The 16,893-nt window shown below is 37.4% G+C and overlaps 1 protein-coding gene across 2 annotated transcripts; it reads right to left on the bottom strand.

The window, feature by feature from the left end:
- Positions 1-412: 412 nt before the first annotated feature.
- Positions 413-14,658, bottom strand: LOC120084495 (protein YIF1B-like). 2 transcript variants are annotated; one of them, XM_039040292.1, is made up of 5 exons: positions 14,419-14,655; positions 12,962-13,134; positions 11,070-11,168; positions 10,828-10,979; positions 413-1,117 (listed from the first exon to the last, which is right to left on the bottom strand). In XM_039040292.1, exons 2-5 carry the CDS (start codon positions 13,130-13,132, stop codon positions 730-732), a joined length of 810 nt encoding a protein of 269 aa, XP_038896220.1. In that variant the 5' UTR covers positions 13,133-13,134; positions 14,419-14,655; the 3' UTR covers positions 413-729. The 2 variants fall into 2 exon arrangements, with proteins under 2 accessions (XP_038896220.1, XP_038896224.1); XM_039040296.1 differs by lacking the exon at positions 11,070-11,168 and having other exon boundaries at positions 14,419-14,658.
- Between the last annotated feature and the right edge of the window lie 2,235 nt (positions 14,659-16,893).

Raw genomic sequence — 16,893 nt, 5'->3', positions numbered from 1 at the left:
AAGTAGCTTCGGAATGTAGATCATTATTTTTGAAAACCTATTTAAAAGACTATTCAAACTATATCTATATATATGGATATCATACTAAATTTTCAAATTTGTCCCAAAAAAATCTTGATTTTCAATATTCGAAAATGGAGATCCATAGACCGCCTATTCAATCCCCATCCCCAAACTTTCAAGAGTAGAAATTGAATGCTTGAGCTTTTGAATTTTTCAAATCCAACGGCAACGGTTCCACTAAAGGTAAAATTAAAAATTTAGAGTTCTATTATACATCATTTAAATCTATATCTAATATATCAATTAATTTTTTAAAATTGCAAATTTGTTACAGCTTTATTAGATATAAAATTAAAAGTTTAATGATCTATAAGACATTGAACTAAATAGACACAAATTTCAAAGTTCATAAGCTAAAGTTGTAATTTAACCAGGTTAATTTCAAACCACCCAGCAAGAAGCCATGACACTTGCTTATCATAAGCAGTATGGAATACAAGAAAGCGCTCCATGTTACTCCTATGTTTCTTTTGGGGCCAGTACATAATTCTTCAGGGATGTCAAAAGAAATATACTGAAACTCTGATGAACAGTAGAAGAAACCAATACAAAGAACTTTTACAATGGTAAAACTAGACAGAAGCAGTTATTTGTTGATCTCTTCTCATAAGGCTAAGTGGCTAAGGACATGCTTCTAATAAAAAAAGAGGTACAAGAACACTGCACTTATATAAGCCAATTGACACTTACATTGCCAAGCCAAGTGAAAAGTGGGAACTGAGCCAAAGCAATAAAGAGTAATAGATAGTGATGCCTGCTTGAATCATAACTCCTCACCTCTGCAAATAGTACTCTCTTCATCGTTTTCACCAAGAATATTCCCATGCATAAGGCCGTCCATGGCATCAGAAAATAGTAAGAGTATTTCAACGATATTCTTCCGATAGCAGCCAGACAGAGTCCGGTAAACGCGTATCCAGCATATGCAACAATATCGAGAAATGGTGCCTCCCCACTTCCCAATGATAATAGCGTTACTTTAAGCAGCATGACTTGCATAAACCAACCTAGCAATCCCTTGATGAACAACCAACTCAAAGCTTCTGGAGTAAATCTACAATCATTTTAGGAGAATGATAATAATTAAAAAACCATCTTGATTATTTGTGAATATGTAGTTGTAGTTGAGATATGCTATAGAAGGGTTTCTGACAAAGATAAGTAGATCAAAGTTCCGCAATATTGCGGATCGCATTTGTTGATTATGGATTTGGCGGTAGGCCCATGGGTTACGTTCTCAAGGTAACATACATGGCCTTGAGAACATATGTGCACATCACCAATATAATCAGCAACAACCAGTCTCAAATTTGTAAATAATAGCTGATGCCACTGTGGAAACTACAGGATAAGTTACCCAAGGCAGTCCCCCTCACCATCAATTGGATTAGTGTGGAAGCTTGGGGACGTTCTGGAGAGGCATTCCTCTTCAGAATTTTGTGGCCTGATTATTGGGTTAGCCTTTGCATGGGCTAGTGTATCTTGGTAGTGCAGTTGTCTCTCCGTTTGGACTTGAGAACAGGAATATCAAGGAGTTTTTCTTTGGAGCTTTTGTTTGCATAAACTACATCAAGTTTGTCTCTTTGTAGTTAAAGAAGGAATGATTTTTCAGCTTTCTTTCAAATTTTAAGGTGGCTTTGTTACCAAGTTGTCAAAGTTGAAGGATGGACTTTTCTGGCTTCTTGGTCGTCCCCTCTCCAAGTTCTTGGTTTCCTCTATCTAATTGGTTACGGTTGTTTTAAGACGTTGTGGTTCTCCAATTGCACTAGTCATTTTGATCTCCTCTTATGGCTTTGGTTTTAGGGGTCGTTGGCTATATTATCAGTTTTGTTGAAGATGAAGCTGGCTCTCTCCCTTGGATTATCTCGTAATAGTTGTCCTCATCACATGGTTATTTGTTCTCTTAGTTTCAGATACAATGGTTTTTGGAGTTTCAATCAAAGAGTCAATTTGTTCCATTATGGGCTGTATTTGATTGTATATGCTTTACTTGGCATTGGTTGTATTTACTTTATCTTACTCTATCTCATTGTACTTCGAGCATTAGTCTCTTTTCATTTCATCAATGAAGAGCCTTGTTTCTATTTCAAGAAAAGGATATCGTATCTATCTATTAATTGAAAGGAAGATTGTGATTGCCCATCAACCTTATTGCATATCCGGCGTCAGCATCCAATTCTAGGACTTTTGGATGTTACTCCACTTTAGGGAAAAGGAAGAGGAAGGCAATAACGGAATGGAAAAAAACATGGCAATCCATATTCCATGCTTAGAATTTGCAAATATTGAAAAATGCACTTATTCTTTTACAGTTCATTTAGATTGAAAACAAATATGCACTCCTAATGGAAAATTGAATTTCTAGAAAGATTTTACTTTTGACATTTGTTTTCTGTTGAAGCATTTTCTTCTCCAAGAAAATGAATTTAAGTATCAAAATGGTCCAACCTTTCTGTGCTTCTGTAGCAGGTCACTCTTTCACGAAGGGAGAATTTCTTGTGCAGTAGAAAGGAAGTCCGAGCTTGTTCTCAGTTAAATCTGCTTTGGAAGCTCTCCAAGAGAAAAGGAGTGCTAAGTCTGTGTAACCAGATTTGGGATGTTAGAATTCCAAAGAGTTCTCGTGGACTACTTCTCTTAGCAGCATCAACACCTTGGGTAGAGGCTCAAAGAAGGTTTTCTACCTAATGCATCTCCCCCAACGTTTTTTCTATGTTCTTCTCCAGAAGTGAGGAAACTCTCTCCCAGCTTTTACTTCACTGTGACTTCACATCTCGCGTGTGGAATTTCTTTGGGGATCTCTTCGATTGGCAGGAGTGCCAAACAAAGTTGGTGGATAGATGGCTGGCTGAAGTTCTTTCTGGATGGTTCTTTAAAGACAAAGCAAGAGTTATATTGATGAATGCAGTCAGAGCTATCCTCTGGCCTCTTTGAAAGGAAATGAATATAGTTTTCTCAGACAAGAATCTTCTTTTACTTTCTTTTGTGATTTTGTACAAAATACTATTACTGCCTTTAAGTAGAGTGCTCAGCATAGCATAGGTTATTTTTGTAATTACTTCGTTGACTGACTCCATCATCTTGAGACTGAAAAGTCTTTTTGAACCAAAGACAAAACTTTTCATTTTTTTTTTTTTTTAAGGAAACAAACAAATATATTCCAACCAAAATGAGCAGTCTAAGGGTAAGGGGTTGAGAGGACCCCTCCCCGGAAGACTATGTTAAGCCTCCAATCATACACACCTATAAGAGGAAGGGTAAAAGAGGAATTACACCAAAGATTGTGGGAGGAGGAAATAACCGTGAGAAAAGAGACGATACAAGGGAGGACCACTAAGCTGAGCTATAAACAGAATGGAGGGATGCTGAGAGAAAGCAGGGAACATTTTGGGAAAAGCTACCGCAACTTTTAAAGGAGAGATTTCTAGCCCTCTCGAATTGGCTAGTTCTTCTGCTCTCATTATTGTCCTTTTCTTGTTGTCCTTTTATTCTATTGTTAAGCTCTTTGTTTTCAAAGTAAGCTTTTTATTATTCTCTGTTATTAATAGATCTTGTGACAGAGATTGTTGCTTTGTTTTGCTGGTTATCACTGTGGTTGTTGTATTGTTGGATTGTACTGAGTACAGGGGGTAGGAACCTAACAAATTGGTATCAAAGCCGTTACAATCCTGGGGCAAACAAGGCAAATGGCACAGAAGCAAATTGAATAATGGGTAGAAGCTACCGAGAAGGAGATTGCAGGGATGAAGGACCTGATTCTGGGCCTCTGCAAGAGTGTGGAAATGCTAATGGAAGATGTTAGAAAGAGTAGTTCGACCAAGAAGAACGAAGAATCAGGCATGGCAGACGGATCTCGAATCAAGTTGAAAGGAAAAATGGAAAAAGTGGAATCGACTCAGACTCAGGGGATCGGAGGTGCAGACAAGAATAAATACAAACGTCTGGAGACACTGATCTTTAATGGAGAGAATCTAGAATCCTAGGTTTACAGAGTCGAGCACTATTTTGAAATCCATGAACTCAACGATCTGGAAAAAGTGAAGGTAGCTATGGTGAGCTTCACGCCCGACAAGGTGGACTGCTTCAGGTGGAGCCATAACCAAAAATCGATTGATACTTGGGAAGAACTAAAACGAAGAATTTTTTAACACTACCGACCCACAACCAAAGGAAGCCTCGAAGCCAGATTACTGAGAATCAAGTAGGACGGCAGCTATGCGGATTACGTTAAGAAGTTCGTCACCTATTCTGCGCTATTACTGGAGATGGCAAAGGATGTTCTCGTCAATGCTTTTCTGAATGGGCTAGAGTCGTCGATTAGAGTCAAAGTGATAATCGTCATCCAGTGGGCTTGGACGCCAACATGAGGGAGGCCCAACTCATCAGCGACCGAAACATGGCCCTTAAGTTGGCTCTTACTGAGCTGGGTATTAATAGGCCGGAGAAAAGAGAGGCCCAATCGGGGAACAAAGTTGATATTGGGATGAGGAAAACTATGGGAACGGAAACAAAAGCGACCAAGCAAATAACCATTCCCGTCAAGAGAAATGCCGTGAAGAAAGACCCTCCGGTGAAACGACTATCTGATAGTGAGTACTCGAAACGATTGGAGAAGGGGCTCTACTTTCGTTGTAATGAGAAGTAATCGATCAGCCATCGTTGCAAGGTTAGGGAGAATCGGGAGTTAATGTTATTTATTACGAATGAGGACGACTTAGGGGATGAATCTGGGAGCGAAGAAGACCTAGAAGGACCTGAGTTGAATTTGGTTGAAGTAATTGAAAACATGGAGGTGTCGTTACGATCGAGGATGGAATTCTCAAAGCAATGAGGGGCCATGGGAGAAAAAGAAGTGATCGTCTTAATCGATTATAGAGCAACTCATAACTTCTTTCACCAAAAATTAATCGATGAGATGAAGGACACCTACAGGTAAGTATAGGGTGCTAATAGGCTCTCAATTTCATCGTCCATTGCTTTGAGAATTCCATCCTCGATCGTAACGACACCTCCATGGGAGAAAAATAAGTGATCATCTTAATCGATTATAGAGCAACTCAGAACTTCTTTCACAAAAAATTAATCGATGAGATGAAGCTGTCCATAACACCTACAGGTAAATATAGGGTGCTGATAGGAAATGGTGACAAAATACAAGGTAAAGGTACGTAAATCAGTCATATAAAAACTTTAAGGATTGGTTATCACAGCTGATTTCCTTCTGATAGACCTGAAAAAGATGGATATAGTGTTTGGAATGCAGTGGCTTTTTACCACGGGGTTTATGGGGTTTCATTGGGCATCGTTGACAATGAGTTTTACCGAGGAAGACCGAATCGTGACCTTGAAAGGAGACCCTTCTCTGACCCGTTCAGAAATATTGTTGAAGGCTTTAGCTAAAGTTTGGGAGGAAAAAGATCAAGGATTCTTGATTGAGTTTCAGAATGTATAGATAACAGATAATCGAGAGGTGGTTGAAGAAAACAGAGATCGTGAGGAAGAGATACTGCCAATGATGATTCAATCTCTACTTGAGGAAAACGAAGATATATTCATAACACCAATAGAACTTCCACCAAAGAGGGAGATCGATCATCAAATCATTAGGACAACCCCCAGTTAACGTAAAACCCTACAAATACGGGCAGAAATTGAAAAACTCATTGATGAAATGCTAAACGCAGGGATTATAAGGCCAAGTCGTAGCCCCTACTCGAGCCCGATTTTACTAGTAAAGAAGAAAGATAGAGGATGGAGATTTTGTGTTGATTACCGAAAGTTAAATCAGATTACTATTGCAGACAGAGTTCCCATTCCGATTATTGAGGAACTATTTGATGAGCTCCATGGTTCGGCAGTATATTCAAAGTTGGATCTAAGATCCGGGCATCACCAAATACGAATGAAAGAAAGGGACGTAGAGAAGGCAGCCTTTCGGACACATGAAGGGCACTATGAGTTTCTAGTAATGCCTTCGAGTCGACAAACGCACCAATTTCTTTTCAATCACTAATGAACCAGATCTTTGGGCCATTTCTCAAGAGATTCATATTGGTTTTCTTAGACGACATTCTGATCTACAGACCCGATATTACCACCCATGAAACACATTTAGCCATGGTCTTCAATGTCTTGAGGGATCATAAACTATTTGCAAACAAAAAGAAGTGCACATTCTATCATCCCAGAATTCAATATCTAGGCCATTCGGTCTCACAAGAGGGGGTGGAAGCTGACGGAGATAAGGGGAAGGCAATGATACAATGGCCCCGACCAACCAATGTAACAAAACTACGAGGTTTTCTCGACCTCACGGGATACTATCAGAGGTTTGTGCAAAAATATGAGCAGATTGCAGTGCCCCTAACCCAATTACTTCAGAAAAACGCCTTCCATTGGAATGATCAGGCCAACCAAGCGTTCGAGGAATTGAAACAAGCCATGTCAACCATACCAGTGTTAGCCTTACCAGATTTTTCACTCCCCATCATAATAGAAACGGATGCATCTAGGTTTGGGCTAGGGGCCATTCTTACTCAAAACTCAAGAACGATTGCATACTTCAGCCAGACACTATCTCTTCAAGCATAAGAGAAATCTATCTATGAATGTGAATTAATGGTGGTAGTTCTAGCGGTTCAGAAATGGAGACATTACCTATTGGGCAATAAGTTCACTGTGGTGTCAAATCAAAAGGCGTTGAAATTCCTAATTGAGCATAGGGGGGTGCAGCCTCAATTTCAGAAGTGGTTAACCAAGTTGATGGGATATGATTTTGAAATCTTGTATCAACCCGGCCTTATGAACAAAGTTGCCGATGCATTATCTCGATTACCTGAGGAACTAATGGTGTTAACTACTCCAGCATTGTTGGACGTAGATCTAGTTCTAAAAGAGGTTCAGGAAGATGACAACCTACATGCTATTATAGCGAAACTACAGAAAGATCCTGAGGGAAAACCAAATTATCAATGGATTCACAAGAAACTTATAAAGGAAGGCTGGTGCTCTCAAAACACTCCACTTTAATACCCTCACTTTTGCACACCTTTCACGATTCGGTGTTGGGAGGACGTTCAAGTTTTCTTCGGACCTATAAAAGAATGTCCGGGGAATTATTGTGGCAAGGAATGAAGGCCGATGTCAAGAGATATGTGGAGCATTGTGAAACTTGCCAACGAAACAAGACAAAAGCTCTGAAACTAGCTAGGTTGTTGCAACCATTACCCATTCCAAAACAGAATTGGGACAACCTCACTATGGATTTTGTGGAAGGATTACCCAAGTTAGAAGGATTCGATTCAATCATGGTGGTAGTAGACAAGCTTAGTAAGTATGCTCACTTTGTGCGTTTAAAACATCCTTTTTCGGTTAAGCAAGTGGCAGAGGTTTTCATTCAAGAGGTGGTCACGAAGTTCCAAAATCAATAGTGATAGATCGAGATAAGATTTTTCTTAGCTATTTCAGGAAGGAATTATTTTCCATGATGGGAATGGTATTGAGGAGGAGCACAGCATTTCACCCTCAAACGGATGGCCAGACTGAAAGGGTAAACCGATGTTTAGAGACTTATTTGAGGTGTTTTTGTAATGAGCAACCATCGAAATGGAGTAAGTGGATTCCTTGGGCTGAACTTTGGTACAACACCAACCACTTTCCATTCTTCAATTAAATCCACTCCATATCAGCCAATGTTTGGAAGAAAACCCCACCTTTAGTATCATATGGGGAGAACAAAACTTCAAACGATTTGGTGGAACAACAACTAATGGCAAGAGATACAGCTTTGAATGCCTTGAAAAAACACCTAGTGGTGGCAAGGAACCGAATGAAGAAGCAAGTTGATTTGAATAGGAGAGAATTACAATTTGAAGTGGGAGATGAAGTGCTTTTGAAACTTTGGCCTTACCAACAGCGCTCTTTAGCAAGGAAAAGATGTGAAAAATTAGCCCTAAAACTCTATGGTCCTTATCGTGTGTTGGAGCAGATTGGAGAGGTGGCATACAAGCTAGAATTACCACCTGGGGCAAATATACACAACATGTTCCATATATCCCAGTTAAAGAAGAAATTGGGTGAGCAAATCAAAATGCAACAATATTCCCCAGCATTAACTGAAGAGTGGGAGTTGCAGGTGGTTCCTAAATTCATTTTGGGAATACGTTGGAACGGGGAATTAGCTGCAAATGAATGGTTAGTGAAGTGGAAAGGATTGCTGGAGAGTGAAGTAACATGGGAGTTGGTGTACTTAATGAAGGAACAGTTTCCTCAACTCCACCTTGAGGATAAGGTGCATTGCGAGGAGGGCGGTATTGTTAAGCCTCCAATCATACACCCCTATAAGAGGAAGGGTAGAAGAGGAATTACACCAAAGATTGTGGAAAGAGGAAATAACCGTGAGGAAAGAGATGATACAAGGAAGGACCACTGAGCTGGGCTATAAACAGAATGGAGGGAGGCTGAAGGAAAGCAGGGAACATTTTGGGAAAAGCTACCGCAGCTTTTAAAGGAGAGATTTCTAGCCCTCTCGAATTGGCTAGTTCTTCTGCTCTCATTATTGTCCTTTTATTGTTGTCCTTTTATTCCATTATTATGCCCTTTGTTTTCAGTGTAAGCTTTTGATTATTCTCTGTTATTAATAAATCTTGTAACAGAGATTGTTGTTCTGTTTTGCTGGTCATTACTGTGGTTGTTGTATTGTTGGATTGTACTAAGTATAGGGGGTAGGAACCTAACAAACTAATACGGGAAGGTCTTCCAATTGTTAAAAATCATCAAAAGGCTGTAATTACAAAATAACTTGGTGTAATTTGTGCACCACCAAGAGGTTGTATGTTGAACAAAAGTCCAAAAAGAATCAACAGAAAAAGTCTTATCATCAAAAATTCTACTATCTTTCCTTCCAAAGACACCAAAGAAGAGACCGAGTGGCACATCTCTAAAGAATCTTTCCTTTACCGCGAAAAGCATAGTTGTCAAGCCCATCTAAAAGCCAATCATCCACCTTTTTTGGAAGACAGCACTGCCACCCAAAAATGCTAAATATATTTGACCACCCTTTGAAAGCATAATCACAGTGTAAGAAAATATGGTCCAAAGACTCCTCGTCTTTCATACAAAGGCAACAGATTGAGGGGGAAAGAGAGCTATTTTTTAGCTTCCTTTGCAGCTTGTCGTTAGTATTTAGACATCTATAAGCAAGAGACCAAAGGAAGAACCCGACTTTTTCGGGAATTTTGAGCTTCCAAACAAGGTCAACCAGCGGGAAGGTAGTATGCAGGGACTGTATCATAATATTTAAAAAAGTAGCCTTTGTGGTAAAATTCCCCAAGACATCAATCTTCCATTTAAGTTTGTCAAAGTCCCCTTAGGGAGACCAGAAATGAAGGATCTGTAAAAGCACCACAACATCATCCATTTCTCTGTCAAAGATATTCCTAGGCCCAAGTCCCACAAGTGATTTGAGGCACACCAGCAATCCGCCACCCTAGCCTCCTCCTTGTAAGACAAGGAGTAAATATTAGGGAATTTGAGAGCCACGGGTTGAGAGACACACCATTTATCTTCCCAAAAGCAAATAGCTTTACCGGCCCAACATAAAGTTAGTAAAACTTTTCATTGAATAAATGAAAAGAGATTAATGCTCAAAGATACAAACTCCACAAGGGAGTAAGAAATAGAATCCAACAGAACACCAAAGAAACTACAAAATACGAAAAAGAAACCTCCGCAACAAGAGAACGCTGAACAAACCAAACAAATAGAACCACTAAAGAGAAAAACAGAAAGATAGATCTCAAAATAGAAGAATTCCTCTTTCTGCTGGCATAAATCTTGAGAAATTTCATCTCCCTCGAACTTAAGGACAGAGAAGTATAATATAACCTATAGAATATTAGAACCCATGAACTCAAATGTACAACCTATAGAATATAAGCAATTGTCGAGGAAGGGGCTCACATAGTGGGGGTGGTACAGAGACTGTTGGACCCATGTTTATGCTAGGTAATATGAGATTTTGCAATGAGATACCATATCATCTTGATTGATTGTTACATTTCCTGTACAGCCTAACCTAACGCTCTAAGGCAATAGGTGATTTTCTATCTAGTACTCCTTTTTCTTTCAAACTGTTTGGGACCTTTCGGTTTAAATATTAGTTTAAATATAGTCTGTACTTATAATAGCTAAGTGAAGAGAGTCCAAACTGTTTTGGACCTTTCAGCATAAAGATAAGATAGTCAGTACTTATGAAAGTGGCTCAGAAAGAGAAGTTGAAATTGACGTGTGTTGGTTACTTCCCAATTCCCATCTCCTTCACAGAGATCATTTTGTGTAAATGTAAGAGATTGGACCATGTGTTTAAGAGTAGTAATGTCACTATCTCAATTTGGGAGAGGAGATGCTATTTTGTGTTTGGCTCAAGCACATGAGAGGTTTGAACTAACCTATGAACAAGGCAACCTTATGAGGAAGGCTATTTTGTGGAACATTTGGATCAAGATAAACCAAGCCTGGAGATATCCTAAGAGAGTTTGGCTTACGGTTAAGTTTGAAACTTCCCTTTGGGTGTTTATGACAAAAAGATGTCATACTTATCCTTTTCCAATTATCCATAACAGTTAGTTTTTTCTTTTTTTCGCTCCTTTTGTTTTGTCGCTTTTTTGGTCCGGTTGTAAATATTTTCATTTGTGCTATGACATTATGGATTCATCTTTAAAAGAAAAAATTATAATAATGGTACACCAAAAACTTATTTGCACTCACTTTCCTTGAAGACCAAGTGAGAAGCCTGCAAGAACAACATAAGTGCCGAAAGCCATGAATGGAATGTACAAGTCTGGTGCATTGATATCATAAATTGGTGGCTTATACGATAGTCTGCCCCCAATTGGATCAGTTATTCGTGTCCAGTGGCCCTGAAACAAAAGCAATACGATAATCAAGGAGTAAGGAGGAGAGAGTAAGGACAACAAAAATCAACAAGAAATTAAAAGATTAGTACATACCCTGTGCAGAAATGGAAATAGGACAACCTTCAATTTATTTCTAACATACTGGTCGTTCACTTGGAAGTAGTATTGGGGATCAGAAAAGTACCTACTTATCTGTCCATTGCAATGATAATAATTAAAAATTAAAAAGAAAATTTTATTTTTTATATTTCAAAATAAAAAACACACTAAATTCCTTTAATCATCTGAGAACCAAAAAGTTTAGCCACATGCTTAAGAATTTAAAATCCCCAAATCATTAGAAAGTCTTCATCTTTCTTGTAAGGTTTTAACAATGAAGAGAGAGTCATTTACATCTTGAAAGGAGACAAGGATAACAGTAACGTATTGGAAGCATTATGAATGTTGGGTCTTCTTACATGATGTCTCTCTCTGTTGTCTTATTTTGGTGTAGTTTTTGCTGTTTGGTTTGGTGTTTTGGGGTCCTCTTTTTAGTTGTTTTTTCAGGCTCTTGTGTTTTTGGTGTTTTGTCGTTTCTTTGGGTATTTTATTCTCTCTCCCTATGGGAGGTTGTATACTAGAACACTTTTTTTCCTTTTCCTCTGTCAATGAAAAGTTTGTTCCTTGTTCAAAAAAATATACAAAAAGAATTTTTTCTCTCTTTTATTTTAGTTTCTTTTCTTCTCTTCTTCTTCTTCTTCTACTTCTTTTTTCTTTTAGAAAGGAAATATTTTCATTGATTAGGTGCAAAGCTAATGATCTTTTCCATCCTCTCCCTATTGGTATTGCAGAAAACCACCCCAATTTGAGTTAATTAGAAAGGAAGTGCAGTAACAAAAGGAGTTGAAAAATGCACACCAACTAGAGGTAGAGACATGAAATTTAACTAGATCTAGAACCTCTAACAAACTCAAAACACTTTGAACATTCTTTTATTTTTAAGAACCAAACTCCCTACTCGAAACTTTCAGCACATTAAGCCACAATGTCTTGGCTTTTCTTTTTTCCCGTTCTCAATCCAAGTCCAGAAAACAATAACTCCATTTTTTCTTTAACTGAATCTCCAAGTTCCTTAGAAACTTCAAAATCAGAGGAAGGAAATGGTCGTAGCTGCATAGTGAAGGGACAATGAATAATAGATGGCCTTGGAATTTTTCTATGGGCAGATCAAACAACAGCTTGAATAAAATTTCTGCCTTGATCACTCTCTCAAAGCAAAGGGTCCATACAAATAGCTTTACTTTCTTAGGGCATCTTGTCTTCTAAATAAGATTTTATATATCCTTCTCAAGCAAGGTACCGGATCCCCACAATCTACTGCTGCTTAAGGACTTGACTGAAGACATATGTTCGAACTCTATTTTATAATGCTTCAACCTAACTTGGAATTTTCTGAGAGATGCAATGGATAACCTAGTTAGATGTTTTCTATGTGGCCATAATTTCAAGAACGGAAGAGCTTTATGGTGCAATGTAGTTGAAGAACTCTTTTGGGTATATGGAGAAAAACAAACGAAAGAGTGATGCTTAATGATAAAAGCAAATATTAGAAGAGGTGGTAGAATTGCTCAAGTATAAATGTTCTTTATGGAGTTTCGTAAAGCCTTATGGGGTAGAGTAATCAGTAGACATGGAAATTATTAATATGCCCCCTGGCCACATGGAATATGAAAGATAAAAGGAAATTTTGTCAAACCATTCTATGGACTTCTATTGTGTAAAACAATAATCACAAAATTTCTGAATGCACAAACAAATAAAAAAAAATGCTACATTCATACAAAAAAAGATGTTTTTTGTATGCCCTTCTGTTCATTCATTTTTTCTCCATGAAAGTTATTTCCTTAAAAAAAATAAAAAAAAATAAAAAGTAAATAGAAATTTGTAACCTTTTCTGAACTATAAATCTTGGATGGTGATAAATTTACAGAGGAAATAGTACTCACATTGCTTTGAACATACTCTGAGCTTGACCCAAATATTTTCTCTCCATATGCACCCAGTCCACCTCGAATTAGTCCTGATCCGGCACCATAAAACGCATTTCCAAATGGTTTTGGCTGAGAGCTTGATGGAGGTTTTGGAGCTGCAGACTGGGCTTCAACATTATTATACATTCCTGCATTTGGAAAAAAAGAGAAAAGGCAATCCCATAAAAGAACTCCTCATGAGTATATGTACACTCTGTTTCAACTAAAGAGTATGATTGCTTGAATCACTAAGAAGTTTTCTTTTACTTCATTTCAAGTCAATGTCATTTATGTATTGAGGAAATAAGGGATGAAGCCACAATAAAAGATATTTTCACCAACAGGCTATATGCTATAGCAATTTACAAAAATTAAACAACATTCTTAATTGACGAGATATCTATCTGATTGAAAATTTAAGATTATGAAATCAAACGTGGCAAATATATACCAAGACCAACAATTTGAAAAACGGCAACCACAATAAAATGATAAAATTCTGAAACACATTGGTGAGCATGTGATATTTTTTAAGCATATTGATGTTACTACAGACTAAGAAGCACAGAGACACTAACATGCGACATGTATACACGAATTCGACATGATACCGACACAACGACATGCTAATTTCCAAATAAGTAGAAACGACACGTGAGGGAGACCGTCAGGGAGACGTTATATTCTTTCTTTTACAAAAATATATATATTGTGTATATAAACATATTGTGAAATGTTACCTTTAAAAACAAATCACAACCATACAATTCAGACGATAGATACCAACATCATAAGTCATAACAATATTCAAGTTCTAATACGTTTAAAAAAGGGAAAAACAGTAGAGAGAAAAAAAAAATAGAGAAATGGATGTTCATAAAAAGAAGAAAAAACAGAAATGGAAAGAAACCAAATCGCCGGCGCGAAGGTCTTCAAGTGGCTGCGTTTGAGGAAGGAAGAAAAACTGGTGTGGGTGTGGGAGTTCAGCAATCACACGTATGTCAGCTGACAAAATAAAAACCCTAAAATAGGTTTAAGTGTCGGTCTGGCTTGGGTTTAAATCGACTTTTTTAAAAAAGAAAAAAAAAATGCAGCTTGCCGTGTCCTTCAACATGAACCATTTCCAGAACCGAATCAGATCTCAAATCACGCCACAGCATTCAATTTCAACTCAAAAACTTTGAAGTCACAAGGAACGAATCATTGATCCTAGAGTAATAAGAAGCTGTCGCAACACTAGAATAAGATCTCAATTCTCAAATTCGATAGGAGTATAAACCAAAGGCAAAAGAATAGCTCATATCACAAGAAGCAAGTAATAATTCCCGTAACTCAGCGAAATGAAACACGCCATACTTTCCAGATTCAAAAAAAAAAAAAAAAAAAAAAAGACACAATCTGATGAAGCAAATAAAGAAAAACAAAAGGCGAACCTCTGAAGAAACACGACCGACCCGAAGATCAACTGGGTGAAAGTTTGAAAAAGGAAGGTGTAATGCTGGACGGCGAGAGCTCCGCAGTGGAGACGAAGGAAGGGGTCGAAAGGGTTCCGGCGAAGGCCTGGCTTGGTGGAGAAGAAAGCGAGCGAAGCACGGTGAAAGAGAGGATTTTTTTGGGGAGGTGAACTTGGGTCTGGTACCTCTGCTAAGCAAGGCTTGGGCCCTACTATTGGAAGTATTCGTTTTCTAATTTCTTCGAAATTTGGAGGAGATATTACAAATTTTGTTCTAAAATTGAGAATTTTTTTTTAAACAATTTTATTTTAATAAATATTAACAAAAATATGGTTGGGTTGAAACTATTAGCAAAAATAGAGTTGTGTAATTGTGCACCTAATACACGATTACCACTAAATTGTATGTCTGATACATGAATTCCTACCGAGCACGTGAATCTGTCACACCTGGCACATGCAGACTGCCACATGGACAGTCATAAAGCATTAACAAGTAATTATGGACTTTATCCACGATTACCATAAGTCGTGTGGTCCCAAATACACCCTATGACCTTCTCCTTCCTTTTCTTCTCATCTAACTTTCTTCCTTTCTCTCTCACAATCGTCGATCTAACTACTATCGCCATCCGCTGATCTAGTTATTCTCGTCATCTGTCGATCTACCGCCCGCCATCCTTCTTGCCACTGATCTACCCTCCGTGTAGGTAAAATTGTTTTATTTTTTCCAATATATGAGATTGTATGTAAAAGATAGATTTTCCTCTATAGATCTACCATTTTGTTTTCATTTGGGCTGATTTAAGTATATGATCCATATGAAACTATTTGGTTTTCATTTGGGCTGATTTAAGTGTATACTCCATATATCTCATATTTGGGCTGATTACTTTTTTTTATAGTTGAATATCATAACTTGGACTGTCAATTTTTTTAGATTTTTTGGGCTGATTTTTTTGGGTTGTATCATAACTTAAATTTTTGTAAGTGACAATTGGAAAATATTTGGACTGACTTAGAAAAATAGTTGGATAGATTTTTTAGATTTTTTGGGCTGACTTAAGAAAATATTTGGACTGTTTAGACTAGTCATAAAAAAAATATTTGGACTGTTTGGAGTATTAATTTATTTGGACTACTTAAAAGAAGAAACAAACTTTTTGTCGTATTAACATATTTTTTTCAACTATAACAATTGTAAAAAATTGAGTTGCGTCCTGAATATTTAGTCATTCTTGAACCTGGAAATAATGGAGACAGTGATATCGATGTAGAACTTAATGAATCATTTGGAAACGATAGAAGTGGGGAACATGATCTTGAGTTGGTAACGTCAGAGATGTCCACACAAATAGATTGGGAAATTACTAATTCTACCTGTGAACGAGGGTCAACATTGGAGGAAAGGAGTAAATGTGTAGATAATTTTAGTTTAATACAAAAATGAATGTTATTTGACAGTAAAGAAGATTTACAATTGGCTGTAAAAAAAAATATTGCATGACAGAACACTATGAGATTGTCGTCATAGAATCAAATCAAGATATTTGGTATGTAGATGCAAATATTGGAAGGATGATTGTGATTAGAAGTTATGGGCATGTCGACGTAAAACTCATGGGATATTTGTAGGGAGCACTCATGTTTGTACTCATAATTGACACAAGATTATTCACAACTTAATTCAAATTTTATGAGTATCGAAATCCAAAATATGGTTAGAGCTGATCCTAAGGTATCTGTGATCCTACTCCAATAAGCAATTAGAAAACAATATGGGTTTAATGTCAATTATAGACAAGTATGGCAAGCCAAGAGAAAAGTATTAAATGTTGTGTTTGGCGATTAGGAGAAATCATATTCAAAGTTTCCGTATTAGTTGAGTGTTATTGTTCATTACAATCCAGGAACACGATCAGATTAGTATTTTCTTCCATATGATGTCTTAGGTACGACTATTCTTGGTCGAGTTTTTTGGTCCTTCGGTTCTGAAAGAGAATGATTCAAATATTGTAGGTCATTAATTCAAAAATGATGGAACTCATTTCTATGGAAAGTATAAGGGGAAATTATCGACCGCATTATCTATTGATATGAATGGGCATATATTTCCCCTTGCTTTTGCTATTATTGAAAGTGAAAACTCATCCAGTTGGTCATAGTTTTTGTGGGCATTGCGTGAATATGTTACCCAACAATATGGTATTTGCTTGATTTCTGATAGACATAAGAGCATTCTCACTAACATTGAGGAAATTGGTTGGAGTGAACCTAGAGCGTACCATCGATATTGTCTTCGTCATGTTGCTAGTAATTTCAATATGAAATATAAATCGAAGCAACTGAAAGATTTGGTGTTTCAGGCAGGAAATTAACACCGAAGGCACAAATTCATTTTATACATGAAATAGTTGAAACAATTGAACCCTGAGTGCCTTGAATATTTTTCGGA

Source organism: Benincasa hispida, chromosome 1, assembly GCF_009727055.1.
Source record: "Benincasa hispida cultivar B227 chromosome 1, ASM972705v1, whole genome shotgun sequence".
NCBI lineage: Eukaryota > Viridiplantae > Streptophyta > Magnoliopsida > Cucurbitales > Cucurbitaceae > Benincasa > Benincasa hispida.
The sequence above is the reverse complement of the archived record's forward strand: the minus strand, read 5'-3'. Positions and strand labels throughout refer to the sequence as shown.

Coding starts and splice junctions, on each gene's coding strand:
- LOC120084495 (XM_039040292.1), bottom strand. CDS start 13,132: ATGTATAATAATGTTGAAGCCCAGTCTGCAGCTCCAAAACCTCCATCA. Junction 11,169..12,961: donor CAGAGTATGTTCAAAGCAAT/GTGAGTACTATT, acceptor TGCAATGGACAG/ATAAGTAGGTACTTTTCTGA. Junction 10,980..11,069: donor TATTTCCATTTCTGCACAGG/GTATGTACTAAT, acceptor CTTTTGTTTCAG/GGCCACTGGACACGAATAAC.